Source organism: Sceloporus undulatus, chromosome 2, assembly GCF_019175285.1.
Source record: "Sceloporus undulatus isolate JIND9_A2432 ecotype Alabama chromosome 2, SceUnd_v1.1, whole genome shotgun sequence".
Classification (NCBI taxonomy): Eukaryota; Metazoa; Chordata; class Lepidosauria; order Squamata; family Phrynosomatidae; genus Sceloporus; species Sceloporus undulatus.
Window position 1 is genome coordinate 28,294,765 of NC_056523.1, and position 21,287 is coordinate 28,316,051.

The 21,287-nt window shown below is 38.8% G+C and overlaps 1 protein-coding gene across 8 annotated transcripts in view; it reads left to right on the forward strand.

Annotated features, from left to right (window-relative positions):
• The window catches only part of PTPRG (protein tyrosine phosphatase receptor type G), a 745,385-nt gene that overhangs the window by 399,442 nt on the left and 324,656 nt on the right, over window positions 1–21,287 (forward strand). For all 8 annotated transcript variants that reach the window (XM_042447272.1, XM_042447274.1, XM_042447270.1 and 5 more), the window contains exon 4: window positions 12,989–13,137. In XM_042447272.1, the coding sequence (XP_042303206.1) occupies window positions 12,989–13,137 (149 nt within the window). The remainder of the gene's footprint in view (window positions 1–12,988; window positions 13,138–21,287) is intronic.

The following is a 21,287-nucleotide window of genomic DNA, read 5'->3' on the forward strand; positions in this document are numbered from 1 at the left end:
TTTTTAAATAGCCATTGTTATAATTGAGTCCTTATTCATGGTTAATTTTAGCCCTAGTCAAGCATTCATTCATTTGGCTGGGAACAGTAGGGTGCAAGTCTGAACCCCCTGGCTTGCTCCCACCATTATGGTTCCAGTAGCCCATCCATCATAGGATTTTCAGATTATAAGGTTTCAGGAGTGGTTTACCATTGTCTTCCAGTTGTGAAAGTGGGAAAGTGAAGAAAGCTGCTAGGAAGAAAAATCAACTCATTTGAAATGAGATGCTGGAGAAGAGTTCTAAGGAGCAAATCAAACCGACAATCTCCCTCGAAGCCAAGATGACTAAACTGAGACTATCACACTTTGGGCATATGTTGAGAAGAAATGACTCACTAGGAAACATAATAAAGACAATAATGCTTGGTAGAAGGCAGTAGGAAAAATGGAAGACTGCATTCCAGATGAATAGGCTCAATCACGGAAACCACAGCCCTGAATCTGCAACACCTGAGCAGGCTGTTAATGATAGCATGAATTGGAGTTCATGGGGTCTCCATATTTGGAAGTTGACTTTGTTGGTGTTCGGGTGGTTTTTTGTTTTTTTGTTTTTGTTTTTTGTAAAATAGTTTGAAAAAAACAAAAACAAGGGAACTATGGCTTGAAAAGTACCTGACCATGCTTCTTTAACATTAATTGTTTTTGTTCCCCTATAGTTATGCAGCTATTTAAAATGCTCTCAGAAAGATTACCTTAATATCATACTCAGATCTTTTAAAAGTCTTAAACAAAACGAAACATTTTTATATAAAATCCTCTACATGACATTTCTCTCTTAAAAACCTAAAATAATCACAGAACCCCTTTTATTTTTAATATATTCTACTAACATCTTCCATTCTTCCTTAAAATGATCCATAGTTTTTTCAGGTATCAACACAGTCAACTTATACATTATAAGCGGAAGTTGACTAGGCAGCAGCTCAAACAAAAACAAAGCCCATCCATGGACTGGGTTGGAATGTTTGTAGAGCTCTCATTCCATTTATTAATCATGTGAGTGAATCATAAATGTCTGAAATTAATAGATTCTTGTTGTTAAATGCCTTCAAGTCAAATCCAACTTACAATGGCCCTACGAGAAACCAATCATGGGGTTTTATTGGCAAGATTTGGTGAGGGGGAGTGTCTTTGCCTTCCTCTGAGTCTGAGAGAGTATCACTTGCCCACAATTATCCAATGAGCTTTCATGTCTGAGCAGGGATTTGAATCCTGGTTTCCATAGCCATACACCACAATGGCTCTCTTAAGGTCTTAGAAAATCTCTACTCTTGATATATTGTCATGTGATAAAAAGATAATTCACTGTAAAAGTGCTAATAGGGTGGAAAGATAACTTTAAGTAGTGTTTAAAACAATAAAAGTGATGAATAAATAAATTATCCAATTTATCCAATAAAAGTGATGATACAAAGTGCAACATCCTCATTGAATGATCCTTCTGCTATTCCCACTTAACAGCCAAAAGCCTGTCTAAAACAAAAAGGCTGGGGTCTGCTATCAGAAATAGAGCAGGCAGAGTGGGGTTCAGCCAGTCTTCTGGGGGGAAGGAATTATTCAGCCAGGGAGCAGCCACCGAGAAGACCCTCTCCATGTTCTCACCAAACATAAATGTTGTGAAGCAAAATATCCTCCAGACAGCTGGAGTTGCTCTTAGAATACAAACATTCACCATTCCTGTAATATCATCTTGATCTTCTTTTTTTAAACAGAATGTGGATGGTTTTTTTTTCTGTTTAGTCTGTATTTTAATTGCTACATCTAAAATGAAATAAAGATTGATTTCCATCTTCATGAATACTACAAGAATCTGTTGTGTGTGTATGGGAACACCCAAACCCATAGTTATACAATATACATTACAGTTCTGTACAGTCTACTCAGACTTGAGACCCAGAAGGTTTCAGTGGGGTTTATGCCAAGGTAATTAGGTATGGAATAAAACACTTACCTGGAAGAGATAAATAGGCAGACAGGCAGACAGACAGACAGACAGACATTGCACTCAATTATATATACTTCTGAGGAGACAGCAATAGGATTTGTTCTTGTAAACCCTGATAAAGGAAGTATATCTTCCATGGTCCAAAATTTAGTTGGATTGCTTCAAAATGCTGAGGACTAACCTAGAGCAGGTTTCAGGTGATGCAATGGAAACTGAAACAAAGAAAAGTCTTATTCTGCTGGTATTCAGCTGCTTCCATGATGTTGGCTTAAGGCCATTGTACGTGCTGGGTTCTGTTGAAATGATGATGATATGCTGTGGAGGTCATTAAATCAACCTTTCATTTCATTCCACTGAATGGATTAGTGCTAAATTTAATCATAAAAAGAGAAAAGATTGAAAGAAAGTAATTTTAAAAGAGTCATTTGTGGTGTAGTGGCTTGAAAGTTGGAAACCAGGGTCTGAATCCAGATTCAGGCATGGAAACCTACTGGGTGATCTTGGGCAAATCACACTCCCTTAACTCCAGAGGAGGAAATGCCAAACCTCCTTTAAATAAATCTTACAAGAAAATCCTAGAATAGCTTGAAGTCACATAACAAAAATATTTTTACAATACATTTCAGTTTTTCACAATACATATATCTTCTTACGTAAGAAAAGAAGACCAATGGAATGAGTTTAACCTAGAAATAAAGTTGTGGATAGGGATAACATTGGGGCTTATGCCTGATTTTTTGAAAAAACAAATAACCAAAAGTATGAAAATAAATTGGAAAATCTGGTCACCAATGCCAAGGATTCAAGTGAGGTAAAGTAAAAAGTGACAGGTTGGATACTGAAAAATTGTGGTCCAAGGTTTCCCAATCCATAATAATTTTTCACTTCATTTAGTGGCTTTATTACTAATTCAAAGATCTAAAAATGTGGAAGGTTTTGAAGTTTTCATACATCTTCATCCAGGAAGATATTACCAAAGGCTTGTTTTGGTGGTAAAGAAATATGAGCGTTGGACTTATAAAAATATTACACAAATATTAACTTTTTTAAAAAGCCACCATGACTAACTTTGACTTTGTTGTGATCTTTTCATAAACTGCATTAGAACAAATATCTAGAAATATCTTGAGGTAGTCATTCTTAGCAAAGCAAGAGAAAGCATATTCTGCACCCAATTTCCAGTAACATTTATTGTTTGTGTGTTTTGCTTTGTTTTGCAGCTTAAAAAAACCCAAACACCCTTATATGTGTTTCTACAAACAGTGGGATGTGGGAAGACATATTTATTCTGCATTTTTGTTTCAAAAAAATTAAAATAAAATAAACTATACAAACAAAAACAATTCTCCAGGAACATATGTAGGGTACACAGTGACAAAAAGAGTGACATCCCTAAGGTAAAACTAATGATAACTACTGGATCAGATGTTAACGAAGCTGAGTCTGGGCTTTAGTTCCCATTTTACAGGAGTTCTCTGAGGTGCTAAAATCTGTCCCAAAATAAATCCAGTACTGTACTTTGGATAGCTCCTCTAACATTTATAGTACTGCTCAGAGCAGATATTAGGTTCACTGAAATGGGAGCCACCAACTGACACTGAGTAAAACATGCACTGCTGTAATCTTCAGCATTCCAATTGATAAATAGAATAAAATAATTCTGTTCTTTAACACTTTGTACTCCTTTTGGAACATGGAGGCAGATTCTGTGAATCTTTTCGTGCCATAAATTTCAGTCCTGTCCATGCAGAATCCATATGGTAAAACACCCATACCCTATGCACACAAGTCATAAAATTATAAAAGCAATTAATTTAATTTTACTTCTGCTTCTAAATTTTGTAAATAGTATTTACAATAATAAAAATCCAGTTAAGAGGCTAAGCTGACTGGCACAATACACTGGCTTGCATATGATATGGGAGCGTGGCGCATGGAAGCCGGTGTCACACCATCCCACTGCCCACATGGTGAGCAGCATTGTGGCACTTTGGCGGTACAGAGTCTAGACAGTGCACACTGCAGGAACATTGAAAAGCCGTGGCGGAAAGGGCAGCTTTTTTTCCAGAGCAAAAAGGAGCACCATTTTGCCACTTCTTTTTGGGCTGAAAAAATGCCAGATCAGAGCCATGCCATGTGATTGCCACGGCCCTGATCCAGTGAACAAACAGGTGATGTCAAGCTGCCCCTTTAGGGCCATCTGTTTTGGCCCTAAGACAGTTTCTTCTGCAGTCTGATCAGCTCAATTCTTCGAATGCTATAGACCTCGTTGAACCAAAATCTTATGTGGTAGTATTTCAATAGGTAAGTATGCTATCCGCTCATATGAAGGTGGGAAGGCAAAGAAAAGATTTAGTTTTGCCACGTGAGGCTTTGTGAAGTCCCAAAAGATCAAAAGGAATGGAAATGCTGCTATTAAGAAAGCACTCATTTTTAATGAGTGCTTTAGAAATACAGAACTGTGATTAACATGAGAGATTATATGTTTTTCATAGTCCATAAGCAATATGGAATTAGGACCATGACTTCTTTTAGATCCACAGTAGATGCTAGACATTGCTAGCATGTTTAATGCCAGACACATAGTGGTCAGTAGCATCACTGGAGGGGGGGATGGGGGGCGCAGACCGCACTAGATGACATCATCTCTCCACCTAGCACCATGGCATGGAGGGAGAGAGCCTGGTACTTCACGTCCATGCCCCATGTGGCTTTATTCTGAAGTTAAGCTGCATGGGGCAGGGAGCGGGCCCTTTTGGCTCTGCCCCAAAGCCCCATCTGCAGTACCCTGGTGTGAGACATCGCTGATAGTGGTGTGGTGTATTCATCTAGAGCTTTCACTGCAGCAGTAGCATGAGATCACTTCTTGCTTTTCTTGGTCACACTATCATGAGCACTTTTTGTCCTGCCGTCACTAACTAGCTACATTACAACCCAACACTTAATATGTTTACTTGGAAAGTAAGCTGCACTAATTTCAAGATGACTGTAGATTGGGTCCTTGAACAGATTAAGCCTGAACACTCCCTGGAAGCCAAGATGATGAAACTGAAGCTGTCGTATTTTGGCTACATCATGAGTAGGTACAACTCACTAGAAAAGACAATAATGCTAGGGAAGGTACATGCCAGATGGATAGACTGAACCAGGGAGGCCATGGGCCTAAATCTGCAGGAACCTAAGCAGAGCAGAGGAGGACAGAGGGTCTTGCAGATTGCATCCACAGGGTTGCCATGAGTTGGGGCCAGCTCAAGGGCAGTTAACAACAACAGCAGCAGCAGCAGCAGCAGCATAATGATTGATGGTTGCAGCTTTCAGCAGTTCCTAATGTTCTAGCAATTTGTATTTTAGATGAGGAAAAAAAGATAAAACACTATTTTTGGCATTGTTCTCGAAATTAGTTTGTGTTTTCACTCAGTTATTTTAGTTTGCAGATTCCTAGCCTGTTTTAAATCTTCTTTTCTTACTTAGCTGGTAGGAGGTTGATGGGAAACCTTTTAATTGGTTCTGGAGGTAGCAGAGGTGGCTGTAGCATATCCACCAACCTTGGTTGTCTCCAGGGTTCTCAGTAGCCCAGCTTACTTATGTTTCCAGTCTTGCACCTGGAGTGTATTTCAAGGTAGTCCAATAAATGATATTATCATAGTATACCTTCACTATAAGCAGCCATGTCTTCAATATTTTTATAATTTTGGAATTCCATTATAGCTTTTTAAAAAAAGAGTTTTGAAATGAGCATACTGGACCCTTTTCACTGTGGCAAGTTTCACTGAATTTCTGACAGATGATAAAAACCGTTAAAATTCAGTGATGGTGTGGTGGCCAGTACCAGCTCAAATGGACATTCTTTTGGAAAGTAGAGTTTTAAATTCAAGCTCTGTCTGGATGCCTACAGGGCAACACATTATGTTGTAAATAATGTTATTTGATCAACATTTTCTAACAAGTTAAACACTACAGAGTTTGGTAAGAATGAGAATTTAAAGAAAAAACTTATATACTGTTGTAGTAACTCTTAACATTCCATACTTATGCAGGATAAGTACTGGTGGGGTGTTTTTCAAAAATATTCAGATCAGAATTACGTAAGATTTGGCCAATACATGATGATTTCTAGCCCACAATACTATTCATTTAGACAATTTAATTCAGTATGGTTTAGTTTAGTTTAAGACAGTGGTTCCCAACCTGTGGGTCGCGACCCCTTTGGGGGTTGAATGGCCTTTTCACAGGGATCGCCTAAGCACATATTGCCAATGGTCTTAGGAACCGAGACGAAAATAATTTTATGGTTGAGGGTCACCACAACATGAGGAACTGTATTAAAGAGTTGCGGCATTAGGAAGGTTGGGAACCACTAGTTTAAGAGAAACATATGCCTAGATTTCCACATTTGGAGCCACAAAGCTTAACACCTTATGTTTTACTTCATTAACTGAAGAATGAATTACAGGTAGATAAAACACTTGCTCAGTTCTTGGACTGCTTGTAGGTTCCTCTACATATCACAAACATGAAAGCTTAGTACTTTTACTGCTAGACACAAACAATATTGAAATACTTCAAGTTTTGTTTACATAATGAACTAATAGCGACTCTTAACCACACTGTCAATGTGCAGATTAATTTTATATATGATATATATGTATCTTGTTGTATGTCTCCAAATTGTTTCTAACTTGTGTCGAACTGAAGGTGCATCTATCACAAGCGTTTCTTGGCAAGATTTGTTCAGAAGGGGTTTGCCTGCATTTAAGCCTTTTTTTTTTTAAGGAAAGCACTTACAAAATCTTGGCAAGTATTGGGATTTTACTATTTCAAATTCAGGTCTTACTAAAGAGAAATATTGTAAGAAAAGAATGTATTCAGTATTTTGTCCGTGTTGCTGTGTAAGATTTAGAAATGTTTTGTCTTTTCCACTTTTCACTTTTAGTAAATTTTAAATTGAACTATGATGGGGAGATTCAACTATCACAGTTTTGTGTACATTACTTCATGCCATAGGTACTTCAGCAATATTTCAGGGCCATAAAACTATTTGGGTTGATATTACTAAATAACAAGAGCAATCTGTGTTTTTGTCTATGTGCATATGCATGTGTACTAACTGTTCTTCTCTGTCTCTCTCTCTCTCTTTCTCTCTCTCTCTCTCTCTGTGTGTGTGTATGTGAGAGAGAGTGAGAGAGAGAGAGAGAGAGATCTTACCCAGCCTTATAAGAGACACTATAAAATGAACAATTAGATGAACATTTCAGATTGTACATCCTCCTAATTATCCTTTTAATTATTAATCTAAAACAAGTAAAATGACCCCTGACAGAGTCATAAATGATTTAGAGGTCATCAAATATTTATACAATGCAGCTGAATCCCACTGTGCATTGAAAGAGACTCACAAGAGCCTCCTTTCTTGTCAGACTGTCCATAAAGTATGGACATATTTTTAAAAAGCCTCAATCCCATCGCTGTCTCAGAGTCCATCATGCTCGCACAAGTAGTCTTTCTTCTTCAATTTTTTTTTAAATCTAATACAGACAACTGGAGGTGGAGCAGGCATCCTGATTTAATTGTGACCCCCCCCACTCTACCTCCATGCCACTATCATGAACAATTTCATTTAGAATTCAATTTGTTTCATGCCATTGCATATAAGGTGGTTGGTCTTCACTTTTTTTTGTTCCCACCAAACAAGCCTGGGAGAGTGGTGTGTCATAGAGAAGTGCCTCTCCAGAAGATCTCTAGTGGGCACATAAAAGAAGATATAGTCCTTCAAATAACCTGACCTTAAGCTGTATAGGGCTTTATAGATCATCAGCAGTACTTAGAAGAGTGCCTGGAAATGGACCAGCAGCCAGTGGAGCTGTTGCAACAAGGGAGTTGCATGCTCCTTATAGCCAGCTTCAGTTAGCAACCTGGCTGCAGCTCTTTGGGCGAACTGAAGTTTCTGATCACTTTTCAAAGGCAGCCCCACATAGATTCTTACAGATGCACCAAGTTAACTTTCCTGATATCTTATACAGTATTGTGCCCACCCCCATCCAAAAATACTTCCTGTCTAATGAACCTACCAGCTGAACCAAAAAACTGAGTATAATCATAACATGTGAATGGGAACATCTTAAGTGTCAATCCCAACTACAGTAGAGTAGTTGAATTAGTGGGAACTTGTAAAGTCAACACTTAACATACATTTAATTGGTTAAATGGGACAACTCCAGTTGGAATTAGCAATTGGGTTTCGACTATTGATTTCAGTGGTGGATGAGCAAATGGATAAATTTCAATCAAATGAAGTCTGTCTTTTTGTATTTTTCATTTTCATAGACTTTCTTCAAAATCAACTGGTAGAGTGAATGTGTTAACCCATAATTGCTATATATGAAAGTTTTGTGAGGTTATTTTCTTTGTAAAGCACTTGCCAAAGCATGCTCTCATCGATTTTTTTGATTACACAGCTGGAAAATTCAAATGTATGAGATCTCTTTGAATTAAGAGTGGCAAAGTTTCATGCAAAGTGCCCTTTGATATTGTCACACGAGCTTTGGTGTTTTATCTCTGCAGCTAGCTGCTGTTAATGAAAATTGACTTGCTCGCTGGAGAGATAAAATCATGTGAAAATCATGTCTGCAAATGGATGAAATAGATTCATTTCACATTATGAGCAATGCTGTTTAAGTTCCACAGCAGACCTGTTCTTACCAATGCACCTGCTTCCTTAATTTGCTGTTGGTTGTTGTTGTTGTTTGTTTATTCTTGCTAACAGACCTGCTACTCTTTACAACAATTGGGGGACTAACTATACAAGTCCTAACTCCAACTGACTTGTTTGGCATGCCTGTCAATTGTGAATCTGTGCATCTGTTTGCAAATGGGAGATAATCTAAAGTGTGGGCTTCCTTCACATATATTGTCTGGCAATACTCTTTTATATGTTCTGTATTCTCCACTTTTTGAAGCTATACAGTAGATCAGCTGAAGCTAGGGGTTGCTGCTCTGTGTCCAGTTTCCTGGGATTATGTCCTTTTGAACACAGTGTGGCAGTGACAAACAGTGGCTTTCCATGTCAAGCATATGATCAGTCCTCTCTGGGTGTTATTCCTGAATTTAAAGGAGCCATCCAAGATCCTGGGCATTCTTTGGAGATAGGGTTCAACACTTTGAACAGTACCTGAAATCCGGAATAAAACTCAAAACAGCTTTACCATACCCTTGACATTTGAGATGCTTCTGCATTTGGGTTTATTTTGAGGCATGCTGTCACCTGCAGTATTGAGTCCCCTAGCCTTAAGACAGCTTGCCTCCAATTCCCACAGAAACTTGAAGGTTTCCTAAAATTAATTCAGCTGTCATATTTTGGCCTAGTCATTAGAAGGCATAACTCAGAGAAAACAATCAGGTAAGGAAATGTGTAGGGAAGTAGAAAGAGAGAAAGGTCGCATGCCAGATACAGTAGATCGACTCTATCGAGGGGGGCATGAGTATGAGTTTACTGGACCTAAGCAGAGCAGTGGAGATTAGAGAGTCTTGGAGATGTCTCATCCTTGGGGTCATTATGAGTTGAGATCAACTCAAGGGCAGTTAACAACAATAAAGAATGCCCCCCTTCAGGATTGTGGGCAGCCATGCTTCCCCCTGGGATACACTATTCCATTACTTGCCTCCCTCAATTTTCCATTTATTTCTGAACAGCTCTTCAGCTTTCTGTACATGTTTACCATACTCAGTCCTCTTTGGGCTATTTTGACCCTCTTTCAGATTATTTTTCTCTACCAAAGATTTTATTTGGTAAGATGTACAGATATTGAGGATCCTATGACCTTGCTGATATTCCCCCTTGGGCATATGGCTAGTGCAATTTTTTCTGTATTTTGATCAAATAGAAGGTATAATTTTGCTTGGGGCCAATGACATTTATGCCAAGTAAAAGTGTCCATCATTTACCTTTGAACAATATAAAAATACAGTTTCTAGTAGTTTTAAGTGTTTCATAAATAATAATAAACATTTTAGTGGGAAATTCATTACAAACATTAAAAATATTGTAGCATAGATTCCCCACAGATATGAAATGCCAAATAACAGAACATCCTTTTTGTACCATTTTATGACATCACTTTGAACATTACCAATGACTGTGTAAAATGGAAGATAAAGATGCTTTGTGATTTAAAACATATTACAGAAAAGTGACAAAAGATTACATTTTCAAGCTGAAGAAAGATAATGTGTTAAGATTCTTTAGGATCAGTTTTGAGATCCATTTTATGTGACACCTTCATTCGAAACTTTGTCAATAAGCACTCATGTGTCATAGATCTGCAAGTAGCATCAAGCAGGGACCTTTATCAATAGAAATGAGTATCTGACAATTATGTGGGTGGAACAGAACCCATTGGAGAAGCATAAAATGTACTTAAGTGAACAGCATAGAATATAAAATGATGCACCTGGAGTAATACTGTTTTGTTCTTGCTAGGGACTCATTGTATGCAATGAGAAAAGAAGGAAGATGACATAATAATTTCCAAGATACCAAAGAGCTGCCACAATGATGTAGCCATTAAAAAGACAGCTAAAGTTTTGGGAAGTTTTCAATGTGGTTAAGAGGCTTTTGACAGAAATAACGGATTTTTCCCTTTCCTGTATGTACAATAGTCTGTTATGTTCTCATTTGGGTAGAGCTAAGAAAGTGGTTTTTAAAGACTAAGGTTATTCTTATAGTTCTTGGGTCCAAAAGTAATTCTAGTGTTTTAAAAATATGTAATTCTTTTACTTGTGTCAAATGGCAACTGAAATACTTTTAGTCAATGTTTGAAAGTAATGAGTTGCACCATAACACTATAGTGTAACCAGTTATTCATAATGAATCTCTTCAATGGTAATGACCACCAAATGCCACTCCTCCTTTATGTTGGATAAAACCTAAGGAAATTTCCATTCCCCACAATAAGAATGGAGGTTTCTCCTATTAACCGGGAGAAGAGAAGGTGATATGATAGCCCTGTTTAAATATTTGAAGGGACGTCATATTGAGGAGGGAACAAGCTCGTTTTCTGCTGCTCCAGAGACTAGGACCCGGAGCAATGGCTGCAAGCTCCAGGAAAAGAGATTCCACCTCAACATTAGGAGGAACTTCCTGACAGTAAGGGCTGTTCGACAGTCCAACAAACTCCCTTGGAGTGTGGTGGAGTCTCCTTCTTTGGAAGTCTTTAAACAGGCTGGATGGCCATCTGTCGGGGATGCTTTGATTGAGAGTCACTGCATGGCAGAATGGGGTTGGGCTGGATGCCCTTGTGGTCTCTTCCAACTCTACGATTCTATGATTCTATGAACCTTTGCAGGGTGTACCTTGTGATGGCCACCTTTCCAACTGGGTCCATTTTTCTTCTTTCTGGAAATCCTGCAGGTTCTTGATTGGCCCTAGGAAGCCTCCTGGAAGTGCTACAAGTAGGATTTCTTGCAGCACAGTGCCTTGTAGCTTCTCCATGCTAGCAGAAAAACAGGATAATAAATACATACATACAAAGGAAGGGTCCTGTAGTGGTAAAGATTTGTGCAACCCACATTGATTGGACTTTTGTTTAATAAAAATAACAAAGCCGTCCTTTGGAGGGTATGAGGGTTCTGACAGGCTGCAGGTGACACAAGTAACACTAGCATAAATATGAACGTAAGGCATACACAGCATGCTAGATTTGTTTTGTCCAGGAATGTGTTGGCAACAACCCAATGTGTACTGGGGAAATAAGGAACACAATCTATTCCCCCCCCCCCCCGAAGAAAAGCCCTGGTTTTAGTTACTTTTTAAATGTCTGAATTTTTTTTGTTTATCAGCACAAGGCATAAACATGCTCTTGAAGCATGTGAAATTCCTCCTTCACCTCATTCCATAACTATTTAAATCAAAAAATGCAATGAGGCCACCCCATAACTATTTAAAATAACTGTGGTTACAGTTACATTGCAAAAGGAGGAATTTATGTGTCTTAACAAGTGTAAAGTAATGTAACCATAGTTTAGCTACTGAGAGAGGAATTAATTACATTCAGTGTATGCAATTCAGAAAATTCTGTGTCTGCATTGCACATTTTCTTTCCATGTTAGCTCTTAATGCAAAGAATTATTAGATTAAAAAAGAAAAGAAACATGCTGTACCTAATAATAGTATTGAACAGCAGTTTAGACTGCTTAACCAAGCCTTTGCCTCACTGATATATTATTTATGGGGCAGATGGAAAGAAAGAAACTTTGTCCATAAGTTGATAGAAACTTTATATTGAATTTATATTTGAGGAGAAAGTTTGTTATACAAGGAAAATTTAAATCCCTAGAGCCTTATAAGCTTGTTATTTCTGGAAATTACCATATTGTGTAGTGAATGCTTAAAAAATTTACAGTGGAGACACTTAACTATGAGGAAATGATCTGGCTATCAGCCATGTAGAAAAGCAAGTATGATAATATTCCTTTATTGTTCCAGCTCAAGATGTGGCTTATAGGATGGCTGCTGGTCCTATATTTGGGCAGCAGGGGACAAACTGGTCTCTTGTACTATCTATGGTCCTATGGTCCTAACCCTATCAGTCAGATATTCATTTGGGTGAAAATGACTCTATGAAGAGAAATGATAGAGTGAGTCATCTCCACTAAACCTAGTCCCAAGCTTCACATTCTCAAGACTATGTGGAGAAACATTGAGATCCCTGTGTTACTTGGTGACATCCCGCCACATAGCTTGCAAAGTCAAAGATTTGGTGTGTTCAGATGGAGACCTTCAATTCTCTCAGATAGCTACTAAATGTATGGGACTTCACGGTTCTTTGCAATCATGTCATGAAACAGGTCCTTTGAATGAATAGTGACAAGCACCAGCAATCATCTGCTACCATGCATTTATGTCCACCCAAAAGAATGTTTGTATTATCCCTGTAAACGGTCACAGCAGGTTTATGGCAGAAAGGTTTTCAATCTTGTCCTCTCTTTTATTCCTCCTCCTTCTTTCAGTTGCTATCCTCCTCAAAGATGATTACTTCATCAGTGGTGCTGGACTACCAGGCAGATTCAAAGCTGAGAAAATTGAATTTCACTGGGGTCAGAGTAATGGATCAGCAGGCTCAGAACACAGCATCAATGGGAGAAGATTCCCTGTTGAGGTGAGTTGAAAGCAAGTATATTCACACTTCTTAAATGAAAAACATATTGGTTTAACATATTGGTTTATTATGAGACTTGTCAGAATCTTGTGGTATATTTTGAAGGTCTTTGCATTTACTGAAAGTTTAGATCGAAATACAGTTGTTAGCCCCAACTCGATTAAATAAAGGAATTTACCAGTTCCCATTGATTTCATGGGTCTATTCTCGCTGTCTCTCTCCTGTGTAGAGAGAAAAAAGAGATATGAATCAAATAAACAGACAGATAACTGCAACTAACAATTAGCTTTCTTAGGTGGGTTACAGACTGCCCGTTTGGGGCGGCCTGCACCCGCCCCTTTCCCCCGTGTATCGGGGCCTCAGCTGCCAGACTGGCAGCCTCCAAGGCCCCGATCCGCCGCAGCAAAAGGCCGCTTCCCCGCAGCGGCGGGGAGGAGGAGAAAGGGGCCACTTGGCCCCTTTCTCCCTTGCGTCGCTGGGCGCAGCCGTCTGAAGGCTGCGCCCAGCGACGCAAAGCAGGAAGGAGCTCCAAAACGGATGTACTGTTTCAGCTGTTTGTCTCAATATGCCTTGCCACTGGGAGAGTGTTGCAGTCACCATTACACAACACTTCAATCTGTAGTAACTTAGAAACCCTTTGGTTGTGGTGCTGCCTGACTTAAGAGCAGACTTGGGGGGTCAAATTGCATATTAATGACCATAAACCTGAATTCCAAAAGTTATGCAATTATAGGTCTGGCATACAATCACATAAATATTGAACAGGATGCAAGGTAGAATTATGAAAGCAGAAGGTCTGTGGTGACTCCTTCTCCTTCTTCCCACTACTTGCATCACAGATTGGGTTGCTGTGACCAAAGAACTGACCTTTATTAAATCGTGTAATTCAGCATTTCAGTTCCCTAATGTATAAACAATGGGCAAATACATGTTTACATCTGGTTTCTAATTACATGTCCAAGTATTACAGTTGTAAATACTGTAAAAATATTTGGCTCCTTAAAAAGTTCAATATTTTGTGTACATTAAGTGGTAGCAAAGTCAATTAAATCTATATCAATTACATATTGTAACAGAACAAATAGTGGAAATAGCAAAGTGGGAACGGGGAGTGAATATGGTGGACTCTTTACACTTTGGGGGGGTTCAGTTCTGGGGGGCACAGATAGGAAAAAACACAGATGGTCACAACCCATATTTATTCAATGATTCAGTGATGTGTCTGTATCAGCATGTCAGAGCGCACACACCACCATTGAAAATTATGGGGCATGGTGAGCTGTGGACACTCCAATCCGTGGATCATTAGCTTACTGATGTGGCAGGCCCACTGTCTTTCTTCGTGGCACTGACACTTATGATAGCTTCGGGCTATAAAGATGAGTGCTCAGACGTGATTAGTCCATCACTGTAATTTGGAAGATATCATGACTGTGAAGGTTTGCATCACAATCCCGCTTCTGATATTTCTTCATGCTGACCTTGGGCAGAAGGAGGCTGCTATGTCCAGTAAATTCTGTGAGGCCATGAAAGCAGGTTCCTGATTGTACCCTTACCACATCAACTTTTTAAGATGAAGAGAGGAATGTGTATGAGCATGTGGACACACATGTGTGCATGCTTAACTAAGTTTCTTGGTGTCCTTTATGAACATGCTTAAAAAGACAATACAGTGGCCCTTGGTATCAGCTAGTTGAGGTTTGGTTCCAGGACCACCCATGGATACCAAAATCCATGGATGCTCAAGCCCCATTAAATGCAATTGTGTAGTGCAATGTATTATCTTATATAAAACAGCATAATCAAGGTTTGGTTTTTGGAATTCATGTATTTTTTTTAATATTTTGAAGCCATAGAGGATTGAACCCATTGATTAAAAAATCCTTGGATATGGAGAGAAGACTGTATTTGGCTAAAATTACTACCTATGCAAGAATTACAACCCAAGCCTGATAGCATAATCAAGACTGAGCTTTGAGGCCCTTACCCTTGTATAATACTGAACAAATAGAGTCAGGCACTGAATATTATTTTCATTTGCCAATGGTACATTATGTGTAGATGTAATTGTGCAAGAGGAGAACATCATGCTGTTTGTATTAAAGTTTCCCTTAACCTAGATAATTGTGAAATAACACTGAATTGGACTGACTTCCTCACAATTATGTAGTCCAGTTGAATGTCTGCATCTCATTAATGTTGTTTTCACTTCCTTTAGAAATAGGGTTATGTATTTCTTTTGAAAATGAAGAAACGCAGGTCAGTTCTGCAACATTTTCTATAACAAAAAAATAAGGAAAGGCAAATTGTGTAGAGGTATCTGTTAAAGAACTTAACATGTGAACTAGAAAAAAAGCAGATAATAATGTTTATGCTGAGAGAAATTAATTCTCAGTAAAGAAATTAATTTTCAGTAAAGAAGCCTTTGAGCATATCCCTTTTAAAAAGTGCATATTTTGCTCATTTGGCTGCTGTGTACCCTCAGCACCTTCCAGAACTGATCCTCGGATTCATTATGTATAAGAAATGCCTGTGTGCAGTTCCAGAATTTAGTCTGTAAAGCTAATTGTAGTTCAACGTGCAGGGACTTGTTGTAGAGCTAATTACCTGACAATGAAACCTCTCTGCCAAACAAGACCGTACCACATGCTGGAGGCTGTATTTCTAGGAAACCTATAAAGGGAAAACAATAGCAGCAGTGATGGCCTGCTGAGCTGAGGTAGCCCATAGGCAAAGGTCAGATATTTGTGGAGTTGTCCTCCAGGTTTGGCACTATTCTGCTGTCAACGCACTTGAAAGCAAAATGTGCTCTGAGCGTAATTGAGAAACCAGATGTGGATGGTACGAGGCAAGCATTTGTTCCAAAGACTACCCCATTGGGGAATGTCAACAAATCTGCTTCATCTGCAGAGTTTGCTCTACAAACACAGAGCATCTATGTGCTTTTGCTGGAAAACAAAGTCCTTGCTGTTAGTTCTTGTTGCAGGAGGTGGCAAAGCAGTGGGCTGTGCTCACAGAAAACGAAATCTAATTTGAAATGTCAGATATGAGACAGTACCTTATTGTTTTGTTATGTTGTTTGTATTTTTATCATCACAACTAATGTATCAGGTGGTACGGTAGTGTGATTTAATTGGTTTCCTTCGTTGGAGCCCATCTGGATCATATTTTTGTGAATGATTTATATGTTAAATTAGGGGATAGGACATATGAGAACATCCTTTTCATTATGTTCTCTGAAGATAAATTAGATCAAAGTCACTGCATTTATCCACTCATTGTGCTCTTTTTATTTATTTATTTTTAAGCATTAATCTCATGCACATGTTTGATTATATCATTTTGCCAGGAAAGAAAAGGGTTTCAAGTAATAATGTTAACTTCCTTCCTTCCTTCCTTCCTTCCACTACTATGCAGAGTCAAAATGGGCATCCTTTTGTCATGAGTAGCCAGATTGTCGTGAAACGTTTTAAGTAAAGTATTTTTTCCTCATAAAACTTGTGATGAAAATTCCCAGAGCCTCTGTTTCTGAAACCTCATATGCTCCAACATTATCTTTAAAGTGAAATAAAGACTGATGATTGTGCAATGTTACAAGGTGCTAATCTAATTTAAATATTTTAATGTTATTTCTTTGGGTTTTCTTCTTAACATTACCAGAGCTTCTATAATACACTGAATCCTTATATTATTGGTTAATATATTGGAGACCTATATGTTTGTCATCATTGCTCATCATATGCTGTCATTTTTATATGACTTTCCCCATATACTCTTAATTTGAGAGCATCCAACTATATGCACTGTCTCAATGAGATGTAGCATCTCCAAACCAGTACTGTACACCTTGATGTTGAAAAAGGCATCATTCCCCCTCTCCTGTTTTTTTGTTTTTGTTGTTGTTGTTTTGGTGGAGGGATTTAAAATTCTTTTCCTCATTTCTGACAATTTGTATCTAGGGAGGATTCCTTAGTGTTTGTAACTTAAGCTGTCAAGGTTTTATAAACAGCAGTATTGTCCAGTAGAACAATATTGTGAGCATTAATTTTCTCCTTAGCAAGTTATTTTAAGATTTGGAATTTCAGGGAATTTTCATGGCAGGAGAATAAACATGCAGACTTACTATCTCTCCTAAATTTATTAAGCAAAACAATTAACTCGCATAGTTACACACCTCTGGGGAGTGTCATATTATCACATAGACATTTAAGTTCCTATTATACCATCACAGTCAGTTCCTAAAAGCTTGATGGTAATGGAGTTTGTACTTGCAGACCAAAGGAGAGCAAGGAGAGAACCATGCTAGCCTCCCTAGGGAAAGAACTCCAAAGACAGGAGCGGTCACCAAGGAGATCCTCTCCCTTGTTTCCTGTAATTTGGCCTGAGAAGGCTGTGGTAATGCGAATGGCCTCTCCTAGAAAACTTAGATTTCAAACAGGCTCATATAGAGAGATACAGTCATTCAAACAGCATGAAAACAGAAGGATTGTACGGTCAAGGTCATCTACCAAGGCAATTAAAGGTGTCTAAACCAGTGTGAAATGGATCGAGATCATCCATTTCAGTCAGGAAGCCTTGGAGCTCAGAAGCCACCCCTAGTACCTTGCCCAAAATTTCAATATTTTCCCCCCAATATCTATGCAGTAGAGTTAGATCCTGGGAAGGATTTTTCTTTCAGTAATGGTTTTACAAGAGCCTCTTTCAGGCATGTTGCAATGTTCTGTTGCTGTAAGAAGGCATTAATCACTCCTGTTATCGATTCAACTTGGTTCCCTCTGGGCTATTTAATAAGCCGGGGGGGGGGGGGCAAGGATCTAGTACATACAGTATGTGGTGATTCTTGTCTCTCCAAGGATCCTGACCACATCCTCAGGCCTCATAAACTGAAAATATCTAGTATCACTGGGCATGTAGGAGCCAGAGTTACATTCACCAGACAGCGTTACATTCATCAGACATGTAGGAAGCCCTGGTCATGCAGCAGGGAGCCCTGGTAGCGCAATAGTTAAATGCTGGTACTGCAGCCACAATGCTGTGAGTTCGATCCCAGCGGCTTTCAGGTTGACTCAGCCTTCCATCCTTTGATAGGTCGGTAAAATAGTACCCAACTTGTTGGGAGCAATTAGCTTGCAGATTGTAAACCAATGCTGAGTTCACTGAGAAGCGGTATAGAAATGTACATGTGCTATTGCTATGTATCATGTGGTGTCCAAGTTGGTACAGAACCCAGTAGTTTTCTGTGCAAAGTGTCAAGCAAATTCTTCACAGCAGGCAGATGCATGGATTCCAGATGTTAGACTGCAGCTCCCATCATTCCTCACCACCACTATACTAGCTAGAATTGCTGGGAGTTGCAGTGGAACAGCATTAAGATAGGGCTACACTTTGTCATCCCTTGCTTTATGGAGGAGGGAAGATTGGAAAAGGCAACAAAAAATGGGCAAGAGTCATGTGACCTGGGGTATTTTTGGAGTTACAGTTCGAAAAGTAATTTTCTGAGCGTACGTTTTCAAGTAACTTTTTTGAACTACAACTTCCAGAAACCCCAAGCAGTAGTTGGAGTTCAAAAAAGTAACCTTTCCGAGCTCTAGCAAAAGTATACAGTGCCTTAACACATAAAAAAACAACATGAATACAGTTGAGTATTACTTCTACATGAGATGCTAAGTATGTGTTATTTTTAGATCATTGAGGCATAAATAACATATATCTTGATGTTTCACAAAGGGATGAAGTGGGCTGCAGTTTGCAGAAACTCATGGTATAAAAACTTTCTCAAGTTTTGTGTTAGTTTTACTGGTGGACTGTATTTGTGTAGTATTAGTTTTATATCTTATTTTATTCAAGACCAGTAGTATTTCCTACATTTTTGTTAACTAGGATTCTACTTTCTTCCCAGATTACGGGTATTACTTTGACACAATATGCATACTGTTATAGCACAATTGAAATGTAGTTTAGTTAAGATACCAGAGATCCAGAATTAGTTTCCCATTGAAATCAATGGGATTAGAGTTATACCATCTCTACTTTGCCTCATTGATTTCTATCAAACATTCTGAATGCAAGGACTGTGGACACATAAGGGAGCTGTGGGTGAGCATTTCTGTACTGTGGTGCTCACTGTGATCAGAATAATGTCTGATAATCCATTCCTATATAGCTGACTGGTTAAGCTTAATATCTTCAAATGAAGCCTGACTTCAGTTTTAACAACAGAAAATCCCTTTTTCCCAATTATTAAAAGTTTAGAAAGTGCTACTTTAGAACTATAAAGTAGGGATCTGCAACTGAGATTTGGTTAATAATTTGCAATCAGTGGTGAAATTCAACCCCCCACTCCCTTGAGAAGACAGTAAATTAAACAGGCCTGTTAAAACAGTGCCAGTGTTAAACTAAGTTCTGGGGTTTGTAGTGCGTTGTAAACCAATACGCATTCCAGAGTTTCCTCATTAGAAACCTGTTGAGTCTTGTGAGAGTCTGGAGAATAGCAAGTTGCCTAATAACTGATACATTTCCTGCTGCTACGGCACAAGAGCTTTTCCACAGAAAGGACACAATGTGTTCAATAATCATAATTATGTAGGCAAGACCATGAACCTCTCTATTAGCAGAGCTTGCCACCTCTGCCACAGCATGGCTGCGACTTTGCTCATTGCCTATTCATTTCTATGCAAGATGCTGATTATGTCTGTGAAGAGCAGAAATCAGAAGAGTGATTTCAATCATGACTGTGTTAATTTGATGTGAGCTTTCAGCTGTTTATGAGCTTTCGTCTTAATGGTTCTAATTGTCAGTTATAATGTGAACACCATTATACAATAATGTACAGTAATTTACTTAGTAAATGAGAATCTTGTTCCAAGGACCATGCTGCAGGCAAGCCATGGAGACCTAATCCCTTCCATCTTTTATATCAGCATGCTTACAGTGTTAGTTAGGGCTAGGCTCTCCAACTAGAGTCTGGCTTTAAAACACTTCTGAATTTCACCAAACTAAGTCATTCTCCTTTTCCAAATCTTTTCTCAATCCTATGCTTATGTGGTTTAACCTATGTGTTTAAATGGTTTTGTGTCTTTAGTTATATGTTGTATTTTAATCTGTCTTGTACCTAACCTTGATCCTTGGGGAGAGGCAGGTGAGAAATAAAATCTTGTTCATCATCATCATCATCATCATCATCACCACCACCATCATCATCATCATCATCATTCCTTTTGTTACTGACTTTAAAAAACCCACTGCAATACAGCATTGTTTATTGTGCTTGTAGTAAAGCATGCACAAAGAGAAGACATGTTAGTCAGGGGCACATGTAGACCAAGGAATGGTTTGGCATTATGTGAACATGCCTTGGATTCATGTGCTTCCGTATACATTAGAGATATATTCCTTGTACACTTGAATTCAATAAGATAATTCCTCTTTAGTGAAAACCATAGTTAGCTATTACACTCCAAGGGGTAAATTATTGACTTATTTAGCACATTTATATCTCACTTCTTCCCCCGCATGCAACTCAAGGTATCCTTGTTGAAGTGGGATTTATTATCCAAATACTAATCAAACCTTCGTAACTTCAACATTTTGCTTTCCCTTGCAAACTAGATTTGTAAACCAGCTTCAAAACATGGTTTGGTATCTTATTTTGGAGAGCAAGCACTAGAAAGCATTGGTGGGATATAAACCACCATTTAGTACGTATTCTATACATACTAGGGTTAGGAAGGGGCGGTGCTTCCGCACCCCCCTAACCCTAGTACGTATAGAATACGTACAACATGGCGGCGCCCCTTCCACATGGGGGCCGCCATGTTTACGTACTGGACACATAGCGTCCAGACGTGTCGTGGCGCCTATGACGTCGCGAATGCGCCAGCGGCGCCTCATGACGTCATAAAGGCGCTGCAAAAAGAAGCTCCAAAATGGAGCTTCTTTTTTGCTCCGCGCGGGAGCCACATGGTTTGGCTGCTGCGGCTCCCTCGCGGAGCAAATGGCAGCAGCGGGAGACCACCGCAAAGCGGCGGTCTATATCCCGCCACGGATATATCAAATATCTAAGAAGCTCTCCTCATTGAAATTGGAAATTGTTTTCTCTTGTCTTAGTGTTCTTAATGGAAACCACAATAGTGGCTAAGGAAATATTACTG